Consider the following 16,464-nt stretch of genomic DNA (forward strand, 5'->3'; position numbering starts at 1 on the left):
CTGTTCATTTTAAATGCTTCCCCAAGCTAGTGTAAACTACATAAAAACTGCTTGTGAGACTTCACTCTCATGGAATTTAATTCCTAATCCTACTCTTGTTTTTCGTCTTGCGCACCAGTGCTGAGCACTCACTCATTTTAAGACCATATCTGAATATAACTTCCACAGTCCAACCTGCTATAATTTACAAAAAGCAAAATATTGCAGCCTCTGTTCTACCACAGCTGTATTAAAATGTTTTTAATACTTATTCTTCCTTTCTTCCCCCGCACTAGAATCCCATCATCAGTCAGTTTTTCCCAACGCTCTTGCTCTGGTCCTTCTCAGCTTTGCTACCAACAATTGTCTATTACTCAACTTTGTTGGAGTCCCACTGGACAAAGTAAGCATGATTTTCTTCTGTTTTGGCCTTATCAGCTGAATTACTAAAATAAATGGAGAAAGTGGTTATCTTTCAGGGAGTTCTTAAATCTGCAGACCTCTTGTAGCAGGGAATGTCATGTTCTCATCTCTTTCCAAAGTGTTGGTTATAACATTAGAGTTTAAGTAATTTGTAATCAACACAGCAAGTGTAATCTGACCACATGACTTGCTTATGCTTCCCCCTTGTCCCCCCCACCTCTGTGTTTAATCAGAAAAAAATGTATAAGCAGTCTCAGGGGGTGTACCTTCAACAGGAGCATGGGCCATGCCTCTGACCTCATAAGGTCAGAGGACCTATGGGACCAAGGCCCAGCAGATGTGTTGATGCAAGATTTTCAGATACAACTGGTGCACTCCAGAGATGTCAAGCATGGTGATGTGTTGCTAACTTGGAGAACTCAGCACAGCTTGGTTTGGTGTACCAGATTTCATCCCCAGTTTACCTGCAGTCAGATAAAAGCATGATATTGCATGCTGAATCCCAGCTTCACTTGACTTCACTCAATCATTTTCTGTAATGCCTGCAGCCATTTTTTTGTTTGTTTTTATATTCTAAGGTCAAATTTTTTTTACTTTTTAATTTTTTGTACCATTCCCTTAGACATTGTGTGCAGAATCTACTGTTTATTCATCGAAGTTGTATGCTTTTCATCAACTTTTTTTTTTTGGTAGTTGCACTAGGCACATGAACTTCTCAATCAATTGAAATAGCTTTCTAAAGTCACTAGAGATCACAGATCTGATTTCAAGCCTCAGTATAGTTACACTGATACATCCCACAGTGCGCAAGGGCTGCATGATCTTATAATAAAACTTCTGTGGTTTTAATGCCCTATCAGGTGCCACCTTTAACGGTCTGAATTGTTTATAGCAATCACTGCACTTTTCTGGCAACAGCGTGTCACTAGATAGATGTTCCTGCTACTGTAGTAGGGGTATAGCATTAGTAGTGTCATGTTGTTCGCAAAGACTTGACACTTGGCAAGGACAGTCAAGTAGCTTGTCTAAGTGTCTGGTTTCTTGGCAGTGGTGCCCTTCTATGAACTGCCTAATCCCTCTTGGCATAACACTTGAAGATTGTTTGTTTACAAGCTGTTGCAAGATGTATCACTGGATGAGAGACAGCTGCGATTGCCGCACATCCCCTTGCTTGTGGTGCAGGCCTGTAGTGACGCTAATCCAGAGTCTGGATTAATGTTCAGAAATGTTTTCTTTGCCCAAGAAGATACTGAGAGCCTGCTCAGAGTCCAAATTAGTGAATATCTCAAAGATGTTTGTTTTTTGAGTGTCTTGTAGCAACGTGATATGGTAGGGGAAGCTGGAAGTCTGATGGGTGCTGACATCGTCTGGGCAAGATCCTTGATGTGTGCAAGTCTTTCGTATGAGTTTCTTATACAGTGACTTTTTATGTTGGTAGATCTGCAGAGAACAGAATAATGATGCATAAAGTCTACACATTTTTGATCTTCATGGTATTGATTCTGCCCTCCCTTGGTCTGACCAGGTAAAGAATCGCAGTTTAACTGAGTAATGTTTGAGTACTTTTATCATATAAGACAACTTCTGTTTTCTAGTTGTTCATTGAGGTATAGTTGATGTACCCCCACTCCCTCCAGTGTGTATGGTTATATTGTCATTATGCATTGGATTTCAATATTCATCTTTCATCTGAGGACCTCATAGTTGAAGTTTCCAAAGGCTGACTCTTCTTTTAGCAAAGAAGTTTAAGACCTTGTAAGATCAATGACTAGCTGAAAGTTGCCCATACTCGCCATCATAGCTGAGAACCTAGTTTCCTACACTTCAGTTATAGTTGTCCTTTTCTTTCCACCTTTACAGCATTTGACTGTTTCCCTGGCTAACCGGATAACATGTATTTGTCCTACCTATATAGTAACTGCTAAAAATGAATTAAAATTTTAGCATGAAGTAGATGTTTCTGTTTTGTTTGACTCTGTATCTTTTTTCCTATTCCTGACTATCAGTAATTGTGAAAAAACTAAAGTAGTGTTCAGATTATTTGATTAAATTTTCTCTATCCACTATCCTAATCTGAACTACTTAAAAAGAGAAGCAATTTTACACATTACTAAGCTGTTAGAGACAGAATTACATTAACTATCTTTCTTTCAGCCTTGATTTCTTTTTCCGTTGGCTGTTTGACAGAGAATCGTCTGATTCTGCAGTTAGACTGGAGTAAGTATTAGCAACTCTTTGCTAAAGGAATACTTAGGACTTATTTTCTTCTTTTTTTTTTTTTTTTTTTTTTTTCCTGTGTACTAACCTTGGTTAGTGTTTATTAAAATTTGCTCTGGGATGGTATCCTGTGGGACGATGATGAGATTCTGAATAAGGGGAGGAGAATGCAAATGATTTTGCTGTGAAGAAATCCATACTTTTTTTCCTGCTAGCTAATGTATGCTGACATTCAATGGAGACAGTTATTTTCCCAAAACCTTACACATTTTGTAGAAGACAAGAAAGGACAGAATGATATGATGCAGGTGAGAAGGGGACCAGAAAATGTACTGAGGATTGTTGTGTATCATGGACAGGGGATCTTCCCAAGGATTACAGAGGGACCAAATAGCTGCAGCAGTTCTCTTTCTGAAATCCATGGACTCTTGAGTTTAAGAAACATGAACGTTTTTACAGCAGTATTGCAAATTTGCAGATATTGGTTACTATAAGCTCTTGTGACTGTGGCTGGAGGGAAAGAATAGAATGCAATTATTAGGACATAGTTAGGTTTCCAAATGCTGTTTCAAAATCGGGAACAAGAAGACAATTAGGAGTTACTAACTAGGAAAGACAATTATTCTATTGTAGTCTTATCTCATCTTGCCTCGGGTTGCTGTTGCAGACATCAAATGATGCTCTTGCCTGCTATCAGCCACCCGTGAGACTGCTGTATCTTTTTGTGAACAGCTTATTCCTCATCCAAACTGCAACTCAGCCAGGCTCTTACAGTATACTATACTTACTGCATTTATAGCTATGTAGTACTCCTTTTCAACAAGGTTATTGGAAATCTTCTAGCCACTTCTTACGGTGTCCAGTGCTTATCCTTATGATAAGAGATTTCCAAAGGTGATAGGGATCCATAGTATACATGCTATATTTGCTTGTCTGCTTTCCAGTCAATGTCTGATATCTTTCCTTGCAGATGCGTCTTTCTGCCTGACCAGGGAGCCTTCTTTGTGAACTATGTGATTGCCTCTGCTTTCATTGGCAATGGGATGGAGCTGCTGCGCCTGCCTGGCCTCATCCTTTACACCATACGCATGATAATGGCCAAGTCCACAGCAGAAAGGAAAAATATTAAACAGGTATTAGTGCACCTCCTTAGCAAGAGGCAATTAAATGACATCCTTATCAGAAACTGTTGGAGCCCCCATCCTTCATGCCATTAACTGTCATCTCCTGTCATTTTTTTTTTTGGCCTTTGTTTCAGTCATCCATGATAGGTTCATATTCCCTTAATTTGCAGCACAGATAATGGGGAGATATTTATTCAAGTCAGAGATGGTCAAAAATCAAACCCCAAGCTCTGAACTTCAGGTATGAAACTCTTCATATCTCCAAGTCAGAGTTTCATGATTTGGATTTTATAGGATAATTCTGGTTTTATATTATAGTCTAAACTTCAGGGGTTTTTAAGTTCAAATCTGTCTATAGTTAGTTTCTTCTGTCAGCCCACAGGAGTGTAAAACTTACTTTAATCTGAACATACATCTAGCAAAATACATACTTATTGTCCATATTCCATTTTAAGTGGTGGACTTTCACTTCTGGATGATGTGTTGTCTTGCAGCTTGAAATTCCAGGTGTTACAGTGGGAACTTAAGCCTGTATACAGCTGATCCTGTTCTTTTTATTGGTTTTTTTTTTTTTTTTAGTCTTTTCTTTTTTTATGGGTGGGTGGGTTCCATTTTTAAAAGGTTCTTTTAAACATTCACTTCTGTTAACTGTTGCATATTACCCCTTGCTCTGGTTGAAATTATTTATATTGATTTCCTCATCCTAAGAGGAAAAAGTGGGACTACTGACCACACCAAAGCTTTGATATCTTGAGCTTTCCCTACTGGGAAAGCCAACACAAGGAACAGTACAGATTCAATAAAATCTGCAGTGAGATGAACGTTCTGAGCTTGGCACAATTATTTTCTGCCTTGTGGTTTTAAGTAGTTGCTTCTTGTAGATGAAAACAGATTCCCTGAGGAGTTACTTTAAGGCTATGAAAGAAGCAGCATATTTTCTGTAAGTACAGATGCTTAAAATGCATAACACTTCATCTCTGTAATTACATCATTTATGCCTCTTAGGGAAATAACTGATCTCTCATAGGGAGAGAACAAGAGAAAGTGAATTGTTGTTTTATGTTTTAGTGAATCTGTTCTTAACTCCTGACACAGTCGTACATGACATGAGTTTTGGGTGTTTTGTTTTTGTTCCTAGCAACAAGCATTTGAATATGAATTTGGAGCAATGTATGCCTGGATGTTGTGTGTGTTCACTGTCATCATGGCCTATAGCATTACGTGTCCCATCATTGTCCCATTTGGTAAGTTTTCCAATGAGCTGTGGGTACTGTGTGAGGAAGATGGGGGCATGTGGGAGGTTTGGTTCACATGCTGATAATCCCTAGGACTTGGATCCAAGTTTCCCTCCCTTCTTGTGGAAAAACAGGGCAGAAGATAGTGAATTACTTAGCTCTTGTACTGCCTTTAGAAGTTGAAAGTATGTTTAATGTCTATTAGGTGCTTATTTTTTTTTCTCAAGTTTGAGAGTATTGGCTCTGGTGGTGGTTTTATTAGCTAAGCATAGGAATTTAGGTAGGTTTGGGGATGAGGGGATTATTTTTATCTCTGGGTTCTTGAGGTCTGGAAGAAGCAAGCTGCAGAGGGTACCCAGTCTGGAGGTCCACCTTAAGTAGCCAAACTTGACTTGAGACATTCTGATCCCCAAATTCTATAGGCACATTTGAAATAACTGTTGTCCTAAAGTTTGACTGATGTGTGTAAAATGAAGCACAAAAATAAGCGTGTCGATCCAGTAGCAAGAGACTGGAAAACTACCTGTCCTTTTCACTACTGCAGCTCTTCTGCATTGCAAAGCATTTATCTAAAGTTCCACATCCTAAATGAGAAAAGGGGCTGTGGTCATCACTGTGCTACGGATAGCTGTGTACCCCATGGTCCTGACCCCAGGGATGTGACCTAACGATGTGCTGACTGCTTTGCTGGGACATGGTCTTGGTGAACACCATAGCTGCCCTTTGACTGGAAAAGGAAATGCTGTGTACTCTGGTAGATTTGCTGGCTTAGAAAACCAGTTAACTAGGAGTTCAGGGCGTGTGGGTGGAGCACAGCTGCCCCGTGGTGTAGACAGAGCTGCAGTCCTGCAGGACCCTGAGAAGGTCTCCAGATCTCTAGCCACGGACCTCTTTTTTTTTTTTTTTTTTTTTTCCTAGGATGTTTCTCTTACTCAGTTCGGTTATTTCTGTCCCGTGAACAAAACTTAACATTTCTGCCTGAAGTTGCCTATATATCTGGCTTTGACTACTTCCTTATTCCTGTACCAGCCATTAAATCCCCTATCGGTGTGCAAGAAACTTCACAACCTGTCTAGAACTCATGGACAGTTGTCCATCTTTAGTGGCTGTGACATGATCTGCTTCTTAGTTTATTGCATCTTTTTTTCACAGCTATTCTGGTCATAAGAATTATGTATAAAGAATCTTGTCCACAGCTACAGATATTTCCACCTGGAAAGCTGTTTATCAGGCATAAGTAGTACTAAATAATTTTATATAGTTGGTATTTTCCTTTTCTAATCAAAAATTTTAGAGAGCTAGATACAACATAATTAGCTAAATCAGATATTGTTCAGAACTGGTTTTAATCAACAACCCTATAATTGGGAGAATATGGCCAATTTTTTTGTAACAATCATTTTGTGTGCAGTTGTAAGTATCTGAATGTGCTACTGCATACCAGAGCTGTTGCAATTCATAGCTGTCACCGCAGTAACTGGCTTTTTTTTTGGGATAAGAAATAGCTAACTTGAAATCCAGTCATGGACCTATCAAAGACTGAGAGGGGACGTTACGCCATTGTTAGACCTTTCTTCCTCACCAGTACGGTGGTGGAGGAGTTACCAAGTCTCCCCTACCAGCTTGGCCTCTAGTGCCAGCACTAGGAAGGAGCTCTGGGTTCTCTCTGGGAGCATGAGTGGTGCCACAGAGAAGTGTGTGGAGAGGGGCAGGGATGGGGAGACCCCGGGTCTCGGGCTGGGGATGCAACAACCTTAGGAGCGGGCTGCTGTCATGCAGCTGTACCCCATTCATATTTGGGCTGTATCCACCATCGGTATCTAGCTTTTCAGTCACTTGGTTAGTGTAGATCTCCGCACAGAATTGCTGCTTTTTATCAAGTCTTCAATAACCTCTCCTTGGCTCTCCCTTTTTTCCTTCCAGGTTTAATATACATACTCCTGAAGCACATGGTTGACCGTTACAACCTTTACTATGCGTACCTCCCTGCCAAGCTGGAGAAGAAGATGCACTTTGCAGCTGTGAATCAGGCCCTTGCAGCTCCAATTCTCTGCCTTTTCTGGCTCTATTTTTTCTCATTTTTGCGGCTGGGTAAGTATTACCTTTTTCTGCCTGGAAGCTGCTCCTACCTCTCTTGCCACCTTACCTAAATTACATGTGAAGACTCATAGGCTTTGTGGGCTTTTCTCTTTCCTTCCGTAATGGAAAGTCATGGTGGTTACCTGTGGCACTGAATTATACAACATTTGCAGCTTACACAAGTTTGCATAAGATACTCTGATGGAGATGGCTGATACGTTAACTTCAAACTGTTAGCATGGAGCTTCCTATTACTTCATTTTACAGGAGATCGTGTGTTCCCTGAATCTGTAGAGTTTGAATTGGCCAGTCGGGCTGTGGAGTGACAGACAGTAAAAATCCTCAAATAAACCAAAAATCTATTCAGAATTAGCTCTTTCTAGTAAGATGGTCTCTGGCTTTACTACCTCCATTTGTGTAGTCTGTGCATAAGTTTTTTAATTTGGCTGGATGAATTGGCTACTGCCTCTATTGTACAGCTGTCATTTAGAAAAAAAAGTTAAAATGTTGGTTAATGCTAGTAAGACCTGTGTTCTACATCATCCATCAAACTTTACGTGGAAGACTGCAGTGAGATGGTGACTCTCCTCCCCATATTGTAATTTAAAAACTCATGTTTTGTGTGTAATTTATTTAATTTACAAACAGGGTCATTCTGTATTTTGCAAATACATGGAACAGGGATGCCAGTGATGCTGGAAGGAGTTGAGCTTCCCTTCTTGGGAATGAGGCCCTTGGTATTTTGCCCTCTTCTTTCACAGCACTGATGACAAATGACCATGCTTGCATTGTGTTTTTCTAGCATACCAGTAGTAAAAAAGATACTGTTGGCAGACTGTCATCTAACTTTAGAAATAGCTCCCTGTGGATGTAAGAGGCACTCGGAACTATTGCTTCGGGTTGTCCTTGGATTTGAGCAGATGTCCCTGTATTACTTGTATGTTTTGAGAGCGTGGTTTTCTCCCTTGTTTTGAGAGCTGTCTTTGCAACCAACAAATCTATGTCCTCTAAAATAACAGCAGAATTTCTAGAGCATGCTTTAGAAAAATCAGCTCCAAACACGGCAGCAGTTGATGCATCTCTTTAATTGTTATGAAGGAAATCCTGGTGTAGTAAAAATTAAATCTTTATAATAATGTTTTCTGGTTCTGCATCTCTGGTAAAACCATCATTTGTCATGGAACTTTTTAATGGAAAACACAGACCAGATTGCCATGTTTGGCTTGGTCAGTATAGAGGAACCTGTTTACAGGATGTTGTTCCGTGATTTGTCAGTGCACAGGGCAGTCTAGCCAAGTGGTATGAGTCTGAGAGGTAGGAACCTGAGATTTTGATTTCATTGCCATTGATTTCATTGCTGCTTCTTGTGCCAAAGAGAAGGAAGGAGGGGAAGAGTGCTCTGCTTCCTTATCTGCAAAATAGATCAGTTTGTGGTGTGTAAAGCTTGATTGCTTAGTCATTGATTTGTATAGTTTGCCTGGTAAAGATATTTCAGTTTGGTTGCAGAGTACAGTGATAATGCTCTGTTTTCTCACTCATTATGTTAATGTAATGCTGGAAGGACTTCTATCCCAGTTCTCAGTCAGGATCAAATATCACTTGAGTGCATACAGAGGGTGATAGGCTGTACTGGTGTCATCTATTTCTTCTCAGTCGCTGTTTTCTTCCTCAGCTCTCATGCCATCCATCCATCATACACCAAAAACACCACTGGGCCTCTCACAACCGAGGAGGCGATGATGATACTATCTGCAGTTCAACTCCCGTGTCCTGGGCTAGTTGCTTAAGTCCCATGTTCTCTAGAGCTGTTGGCAGGAAGGACTGCTGAGGACACAGGGTGGGGAAGAATGATCTTTGGAGATTTCTTCTTCCCTGATCTCTGCTGTTTGCCTTGTGGTTCGTACCATACATTGGCTTTGGTGTAGACACGCCTCACCGGCTGGTAAATATCAATGTTACCTATGCTTATAAAAACAACCTCTTCTAAAGGATGTTGAAGAAAACACATGAACTGTGACACGTTTGTGGGGTTTTTTTGGTTTATATAATCATAGAATTGTTTAGGTTGGAAAAGACCTTTAAGATCATCAAGTCCAACCATTTACCTAGCACTGCCAAGTCCACCACTGAATCATGTCCCTAAGCACCACATCTACACATCTTTTAAATACCTCCAGGGATGGTGACTCAACCACTTGCCTGGGCAGCCTCTTCCAATGCTTGACTACCCTTTCTGTGAAGAAATTTTTCCTAAAATCCAATGTAAAACTCCCCTGGTGCAATTTGAGGCCGTACAGCCTCCCTTCAGGTAGTTGTAGAGAGCGATAAGGTCTCCCCTCAGCCTCCTCTTCTCCAGGCTAAACAACCCCAGTTCCCTCAGCCGCTCCTCATAAGACCTGTGCTCCAGACCCTTCACCAGCCTTGTTGCCCTTCTCTGAACACGCTCCAGCACCTCAATGTCTTTCTTGTATTGAGGGGCCCAAAACTGGACACAGTATTCCAGGTGCAGCCTCACCAGCGCCGAGTACAGGGGGACAATCACCTCCCCGCTCCTGCTGGCCACACTATTCCTGATGCAGGCCAGGATGCTGTTGGCCTTCTTGGCCACCTGGGCACACTGCTGGCTAGCGTTCAGCTGGCTGTCAACCAGCACCCTCAGGTCCTTTTTGGCCAGGCAGCTTTCCAGCCACTCTTCCCCAAGCCTGTAGCATTGCACGGGGTTGTTATGACCCAAGTGCGGGGCCTGAGGTTTTTTTTTGGGGGGGGTGGGGTGGTATTTCCCTGTCTGCCCTCATGAACGGATCTGCACAGGGCTTATATAACTTGCTAAGAAGTAAAACTCGTCTGTTCTGTGCCACTGCATATGCTGGGGTTACCACAAAAATATTTGAGGGTTGGTGTTGCCTCTTTTGTCTAAAGAAGCTTAGAAACAGCTAGTTTGAGGGTTTTTTTCCTAATATCTTATTCAAGTCATGTTTGCTGTAAAATGAGAATAATTTCTTTAGAATATTTCCCCAATGGACCTGAAGAATAGTAAGTCACTGTAATCATTATAACTTTTTCCATACTAGAGGCAGCTACCATGTCATTTCCTATAGTTTTATCTCTCTCTCTCTTTTTTCTGTTTGTGAAGAAAAACTTGCCTTTCAGCTTAGTTCACGTTTACTCAATTTCTTTTCTTGTTCCTTTTCCTTGGATTCCTCCCAGTTCTGTCCATATTTTATCATGGTGTCCTACACAGACAAGGCTGCTCAAGTTGAAGGTTCAGTAGCACCAAATTATTTTGTATAGGTACCAGACTTGCCTTTTTTTTTTTTTTTTCTTTCTTCCCATCTTTTGTGATAACATCACACTATTAACTGCTTTCCAGCTTGTAATCAATCAGCACTTGTATTTTGCAGTACTACACGCTTGTTATCCCTCATATCTACATTTCATTTTTCCTTCCAAATTGTAGTTATTTACAGTTTTCTACATACAATTTCATCTTGCTGTTTATTTTTGGTTGGGTTTTTTTTTCCCCTTGAAAGAGGGTGGGGTCATCTAATAAGGTCATTTTTTTTTTCTTTTCTATTTTCATTTTTTTTCCTTTGGGTTGTTTGCAAGCCATCTAGTTTGGTGCCATCATCATATTTAATAAATGGACTCTATCTATTACATTTCACAGATCATTAATGAAAGTATTTTAGAAGTGGGTCCAGAATAGATGACTGAGGGAGGAGGAGAAGGATCGCTCTGAGTCTTGTTTATCATTCAAGTATTGCAGCCGCCTTTCTTGGCCTTTAAGGAAGCTGGGGAAACAAGCTTGCTCAGCAGTTTTACCAGTCAACAAGCTTTGTGCATAATGAGGTTCTCCTGTTTGTGGCTGGAAGTGGTATGCCCAATCCTCTAAGGAAAAGGGAAAAAAAAAAACCAAACCACACAAGGCTTCTGAAAATAGGGAATATAAAATAAAGGTTGGTTTGTTTGTTTTTCCTGCTATGTATTTTTATATTGTATTCTCTGGATATTTTTCTAGGCTTTAAAGCACCTACAACCATGTTTACCTTCCTAGTTGTCAACATCACAATTGTTATTTGCTTGGCTTATACTTGTTTTGGCTGTTTCAAGTACCTGAGCCCACTGAATTATAAGGTAAGCGATGGATACCTGACACCTTTCAGCACCTACCTATGTGCTTCATGTAGCACCAGCTGTTCCTGCTGGGCTGTTTGTGCCTTCTTGCTAGCAATGTCTGTCCTCAAAAGTTCATTCTGGTAAGATGGCGAAAGAGGTAGGCTGCTTGGCACAGTGGAAAGTCTGTCAGTGTTAGCAGGAACTAAATTTGAGAGGAAAGAGCAGTATGCAAGAGGATTGGAGGAGTGAGTACAAGCACTACACAGAGATCTCTCTGTGCAGGTTTTCAGGCGCTTATGATCTCTGTATATTGTTTTGACTTACCAATTTGATATGATCTCTCTTCCTTCCCCACCTGTTACTGGTTATAGACAGAAGACATGCAAGATGAAAGAGGAGATGACACAGATGTACCAACCATCTCAACATCTTCTGTAAGAAGTTAAGAGTTACTAATATTCTCTTACGTTTCCTAGAAAAACATAATTTCTCACCTGCTTACCAAAGAGCTTGTGTAGGACATACTAGTCTGAATGGACTGTGGGACTTCCCATATGCATGTGGAACCAGAGAGTTCTGCAGCTGGGCTCCTTGACTGTTCCCAGGTGGTGTTCCAGAAGTACCTTCGGCTGATGTTTTGGGAGTAGTTGAGATGTGCTACTTCCAGCAGCTCTGTACGCTGTGTTCTTGGCCTTACACCAGACAGATCCTCACATCTGGACAGCTGCCAAATGCAGTCAGTTGCCACTGCTTTGTGACTTTGAAAGTTGTGACATGTAGCAGGTCTTACCTGCCATGTCACTAAAAAGGATGTAGGACTGAGGTAGAAATAGAGGTCTTTGTGCCACAGTCTACAAATACAGGTGAGTGTTGCACAAAGAAGCCTCCATTAGGGTGCAAAAGGCCTTAGGTGTTAAGGTGAAGAATGGGAGATGGTTGAGAAGAAGAGTGGTGAAGGGAAAAATTATCCTGGGTGAATTATCCCAACATTATGCTTTGAGAGAATAGTAAAATCCTTAACACTTGTGATTTCAGATGTACATCCCCCGAGTTTTGCATCCTTATTCTACAGAAGGGACGATGCTTGCCCATAAGAAGCAGCAATCATATGGCACCATGGACAACACTAGTTCACAGGCAGAAGAAATCATAAGCTATTCTGCTGGATCTGCAATTATTGAGTAGGCATCGAGAGGTTCGCTTTGACTGCCAAGGACTAACACAAGGTGGAGCACTTGGTCCAGGTTTAGGAGAACTAACTCCCCCACCACCACCACCTACTAAGTATTCTGTTTTATTTACATATTCCTGCCTAAAGAAGAGGTGCAGAAATTATTCATGGTGCGGTCTGCAGCTGTGCTTGGAGATTAAAAAGCAGATGCCTTGGGACTGATTGTTTTCCAGGATGTCTACACACATTGTGAAACAAACATGTTGAGCAGAGATGCTGATCCTCAGGGACTTCACTTATGCTATCTCATCGCTTGCCTCATGAAGATAACTTATGCTGCGTATAGATAAATGTTCACCAAAGTAAATGCAGCTATTACAGCTGTTACTTATTTATTCAAAATAATTCTTGCTTTTAGAAAAAAATTTAAAAACACCCAACCTTTAGTATTTATAAACCTCTTGGGATGTGTTAAATCCTGAGGCAATGTCACTTTTGATGAAAATGCTGTGGGCGCTGAGGATGGTGTGTGGGAGTCTTTCCTTTTGTCACCCTAAGTAGTCAGTGTAGACTTGACCATGTTACTTTTTTTTCCTTAAAAGAGATGAGGGAGTTACTGTGCACTTGGGTACTAAAAGTACCAAAGCAAAAAGACTGGTGTAAAGAAGGGAGTGATTTATCTGATACTGGTTTTATATATGTTTTTGGAGGGCGTTTAGGTTGTTAGTTTCTGTTCACTATTTTTAAGGGCCTTCCACAATGAAAGTTCACCTGCCAACAGTAAAGGATGTAAACATTTTATCTTTCTTTTAATCTTGGGTCAAAATGACAGATCTCTGGGTTTTCTCTATGGTGCCAGTTATGTGAGCTGTAAGATATGAAGTTTTTAAATTGTGTAGTAGGTGCCAATTTATTCCAAAATACCTTGTGTCAAAGTGTAACTAATAGTCACAAAGCAATAAAACACTGAGTTCAGAGAAATTTTGGGCTGTCTTGATTGATTTATTTTTTTTTCTTTGTGTATTGAAACAGTTCTTTTGCTAGCTGCCTCACAGCATGATCAGTGTCACAAGAGCACTGTCATGAGGCTTAAAATGACAGTATGTCCCATGAGAGATTTGAATACTTTTAAGTTTCTCTAGGGGATGAATCTTGGTGACCTTTGGGTAGGAGAAGGTTTTGGCCCTCACAAGCCCTCTGTTTGCCTGCTTGTTGTTAAACTGTTAGTTCCTGAACTTGACCTTTTCTAGCATGTCTGTGAAGCAGTTACATCTTGAGATTGGAGTAGAATTTGTGCCATAAATACATGTGTGCAGATGTTCAGTGTCTTGCAGGACTGCCTCCAGCTTCCCCAGACCAGCACTCTGGAGAAATGCTGAGCAGGAGGACCTGCCCTGCTGCAAGAAGGACCCTGCAGAGCTCTGATAACACTGATGACAAGCCCATCCTGTTAGCTGAAGGTACACATAACTCCTGGTTCTTAAAAGGCAAGTGAGGAGCCTTGTCTAGTCGGGGGGGCATGGATTTGTGTCAGATTTCTTTATACTGTCACTTTAGTGTTGCAGTTCAGTCAGGGGGGTTGCATGTGTGTGTGGGGTGTTTTGATGTTAGCAGTTGTGGTATTACTAGAGGTGGTATGTACACTGAATATTGCAGGGATTTTTTAGCGATCATAGTATTACTAGAGGTGGTTTGTACCCTGGATACAAACTGCTATGTAATATTGGTATTCAAACAAAAAAAAAAGAAAACCAACAGACTCCACATTTTTTACTTGTCTCTGAGTGTCTCATACACTGAGATGTGAGGGCAGAAGGAGGAGACAGAGCCTTTTGTATTAATTAGATCAGAAGTCTGTGATTGTTCTAACTCATTTCTAGCTGCAGTGCCCCATCTGATACAGGTGTCTGCAGAAGCAGTGGACACTTACGTGTATACTAATTGAGGAATCAAATAAATGATTCAGCTACTGCACTTGACCTATTTACGGTGCTGGTATTGCGGGATTTTTATGCTCTGTGGTATAACTTACTCTTTGGAACAAGTGACTTCGGGTGTTCACTGAGGTTCTATAAGTCATATGAAAGACAAAAACTCTTTCAGTGATTGGATTTTCTTTTTGTGCTTGGAAGGCTGCTGAACCTTGGTAATGAAGCTCCTTCTGGCTGGCACGGGTTCAGTACAGGCAGGGCCAGCTCTCCTGTCAACTTGAAAAAACCCACCTCCAGTCATGCTAACGTGCTTCAGATACAGAATATGGAAAACCTACTAGGTAATGGAAAGTTTCATCTTGCTAAATAGTCGTTGCTGGCATTTGAGGAACCAGTTCATGTGTCTGATGGGGAAACGACCTGCATATTTCAGTTATCGTGTAGCAGCCATTCTTGTTCGCCACTGTACTCTGTTGCAGTTAAACTCATAGATAGGTCTACAATATTAGGACATGCACGAGTTTGAGTAAAGGCTGGGATCACCTATTAGTAAATTATCACAAGACTTCCATGTGTAGCAATACACAAAGGCTGGTTTATCATCTTTGCTATGTTTTGCTTGCTTCCCTAGTATCTTTTGGGTCTCTCTCTGAGAGCTGGAAGTAATTAGGAAACTGCACTGGCTCTAATTCATTCCTTCATGCTGTTGGGTATCTCTGAGAGGATAAAATTAGATCAGCAGAAGAAACTCCTTGCATTCCTTGCTGAGCCTTAGAGAAAAGCTGAGGGATGGAAGCCTCAACAAATGTGGATATTGGCTGCACTGTATTTGAAATTCATATTTAAAGCCCTTGCACATTCTTTACTGTTCTTTTTATAAATCTTTTGGCAGGAAGCCTAAGCAAATGGCCCAGCTGGAGTTACTGATTGTAGCTCCCAGAAGCCATATTTGCTGAGATCCAGCGCCTGCTGCTTGCCTTGCGTTGCTCAGTTGGAACAACTCCTCCCCACCACCTCGCTCCTTGCTAAGTCCGCACTTGTGTTCTAGCAGCCACCACCAGCAGTGCTCCTGTGGAACATGAATCCTGGACAAGTCTGACACTCAAACATGAGTAAGCCCTGCAGTGTGGTCTGTGATGGGATTCTCTGTGATGCAACCGAGGGGACAACCTCTGAAAAGTTGAAGAATGGAGCCCATTTGATATTTGTACAATTCAGTGCACTTCTGCAAAGACTTCACTATAGATGATTTTCTTCTATAGTGAAGAAAATGCTATGTGGTATGCTGAGACTCAAAAAACTTGGCTTGTGTAGATAGACCTAGCTCTGTGCCAGTTAGAGCTTATTCTATATGTATGCCCAGTCTGGTTCGCCTCCTGCCCTATTACAACACATCCTCAACACCCAAATGAAGATTGCGATTTCTCATTTGCATTAGGTGCACACGTTCACACCTTGTTTACCTTTGGGCTTTTCCCATGTCCTCAGCCAAAAGGAGGTCTCTGTGCTGGCTAAGTTTTCACATGCTTCAGTGTAGCACTAGACCATGTTCTTTCTGTCTCTGGGAATCCAGTTCCCAGCTCTGCTTACCCATGGATGCTAGCAGCACAACTGAACGCTTTCTCATGTATGATCTACAGATACTTCATTTATTAGCATTTGGAAGCCTTTTACTTTTATGCTTTTCAAGAAGGTGGGTTTGTCCAAGGAGCAGCAGACCACAGAGTTGTTCTCCTGGCTCTTAGTAAAAGTGAGGTGAGCAGCACAGGAAGATTTGGGGAGGAGGGACCTTTTTCTGTCACTAACACAAACCCAAGTCCATTGAGTACAAAGAAAAGACGTACTTCAATGTCTTTAAACTGCAACAATACAAGAAAATACACACTTTCAATTCCAAATGATAGCCAGGGGCATAACTTTCAAAGAGGACATGTGTCTTATCTCCTTAAACTGGCCTTGCAAATTCCTTCTCTGTCTAATCTAAAGACTTCTTGAATGATTCTGCTTGTCACCTGTCTGTAACAGCTGCAAGTGCCTCTTTCAGATATTTCAGAAGTACAGAAGTTGTTCATTCTTTCTGAGGACAGCTGTCTGACAGATCAAAACAGAAAGGAAATGACCAAAAGCAGAGACACTGAAAATTGGGTCATTATAATGGAACATTCTTCCCTCTAATTTTTTGGCTCTTG

General features: G+C 41.1%; 1 protein-coding gene across 5 annotated transcripts in view; it reads left to right on the forward strand.

Moving 5' to 3' along the window:
- TMEM63A (transmembrane protein 63A) overlaps positions 1–15,831 on the forward strand; it is a 36,041-nt gene extending 20,210 nt beyond the window's left edge. For 3 of the 5 annotated variants that reach the window (XM_075708489.1, XM_009483108.2, XM_075708490.1), the window contains 9 exons: positions 276–382; positions 1,841–1,927; positions 2,557–2,619; positions 3,590–3,752; positions 4,882–4,987; positions 6,902–7,069; positions 11,076–11,191; positions 11,545–11,607; positions 12,209–13,713. In XM_075708489.1, coding sequence (XP_075564604.1) covers positions 276–382; positions 1,841–1,927; positions 2,557–2,619; positions 3,590–3,752; positions 4,882–4,987; positions 6,902–7,069; positions 11,076–11,191; positions 11,545–11,607; positions 12,209–12,358 — 1,023 coding nt within the window. In that variant the 3' untranslated portion in view covers positions 12,359–13,713. Of the gene's footprint in view, positions 1–275; positions 383–1,840; positions 1,928–2,556; positions 2,620–3,589; positions 3,753–4,881; positions 4,988–6,901; positions 7,070–11,075; positions 11,192–11,544; positions 11,608–12,208; positions 13,838–14,476; positions 14,617–15,167 lie in introns of those variants that run through there. The other 2 variants (XR_012830962.1, XM_075708487.1) reach the window with 2 other exon arrangements.
- The last annotated feature ends 633 nt before the right edge of the window (positions 15,832–16,464 follow it).

The sequence above is a fragment of the Pelecanus crispus genome, chromosome 3 (assembly GCF_030463565.1).
Source record: "Pelecanus crispus isolate bPelCri1 chromosome 3, bPelCri1.pri, whole genome shotgun sequence".
NCBI classification, from domain to species: domain Eukaryota; kingdom Metazoa; phylum Chordata; class Aves; order Pelecaniformes; family Pelecanidae; genus Pelecanus; species Pelecanus crispus.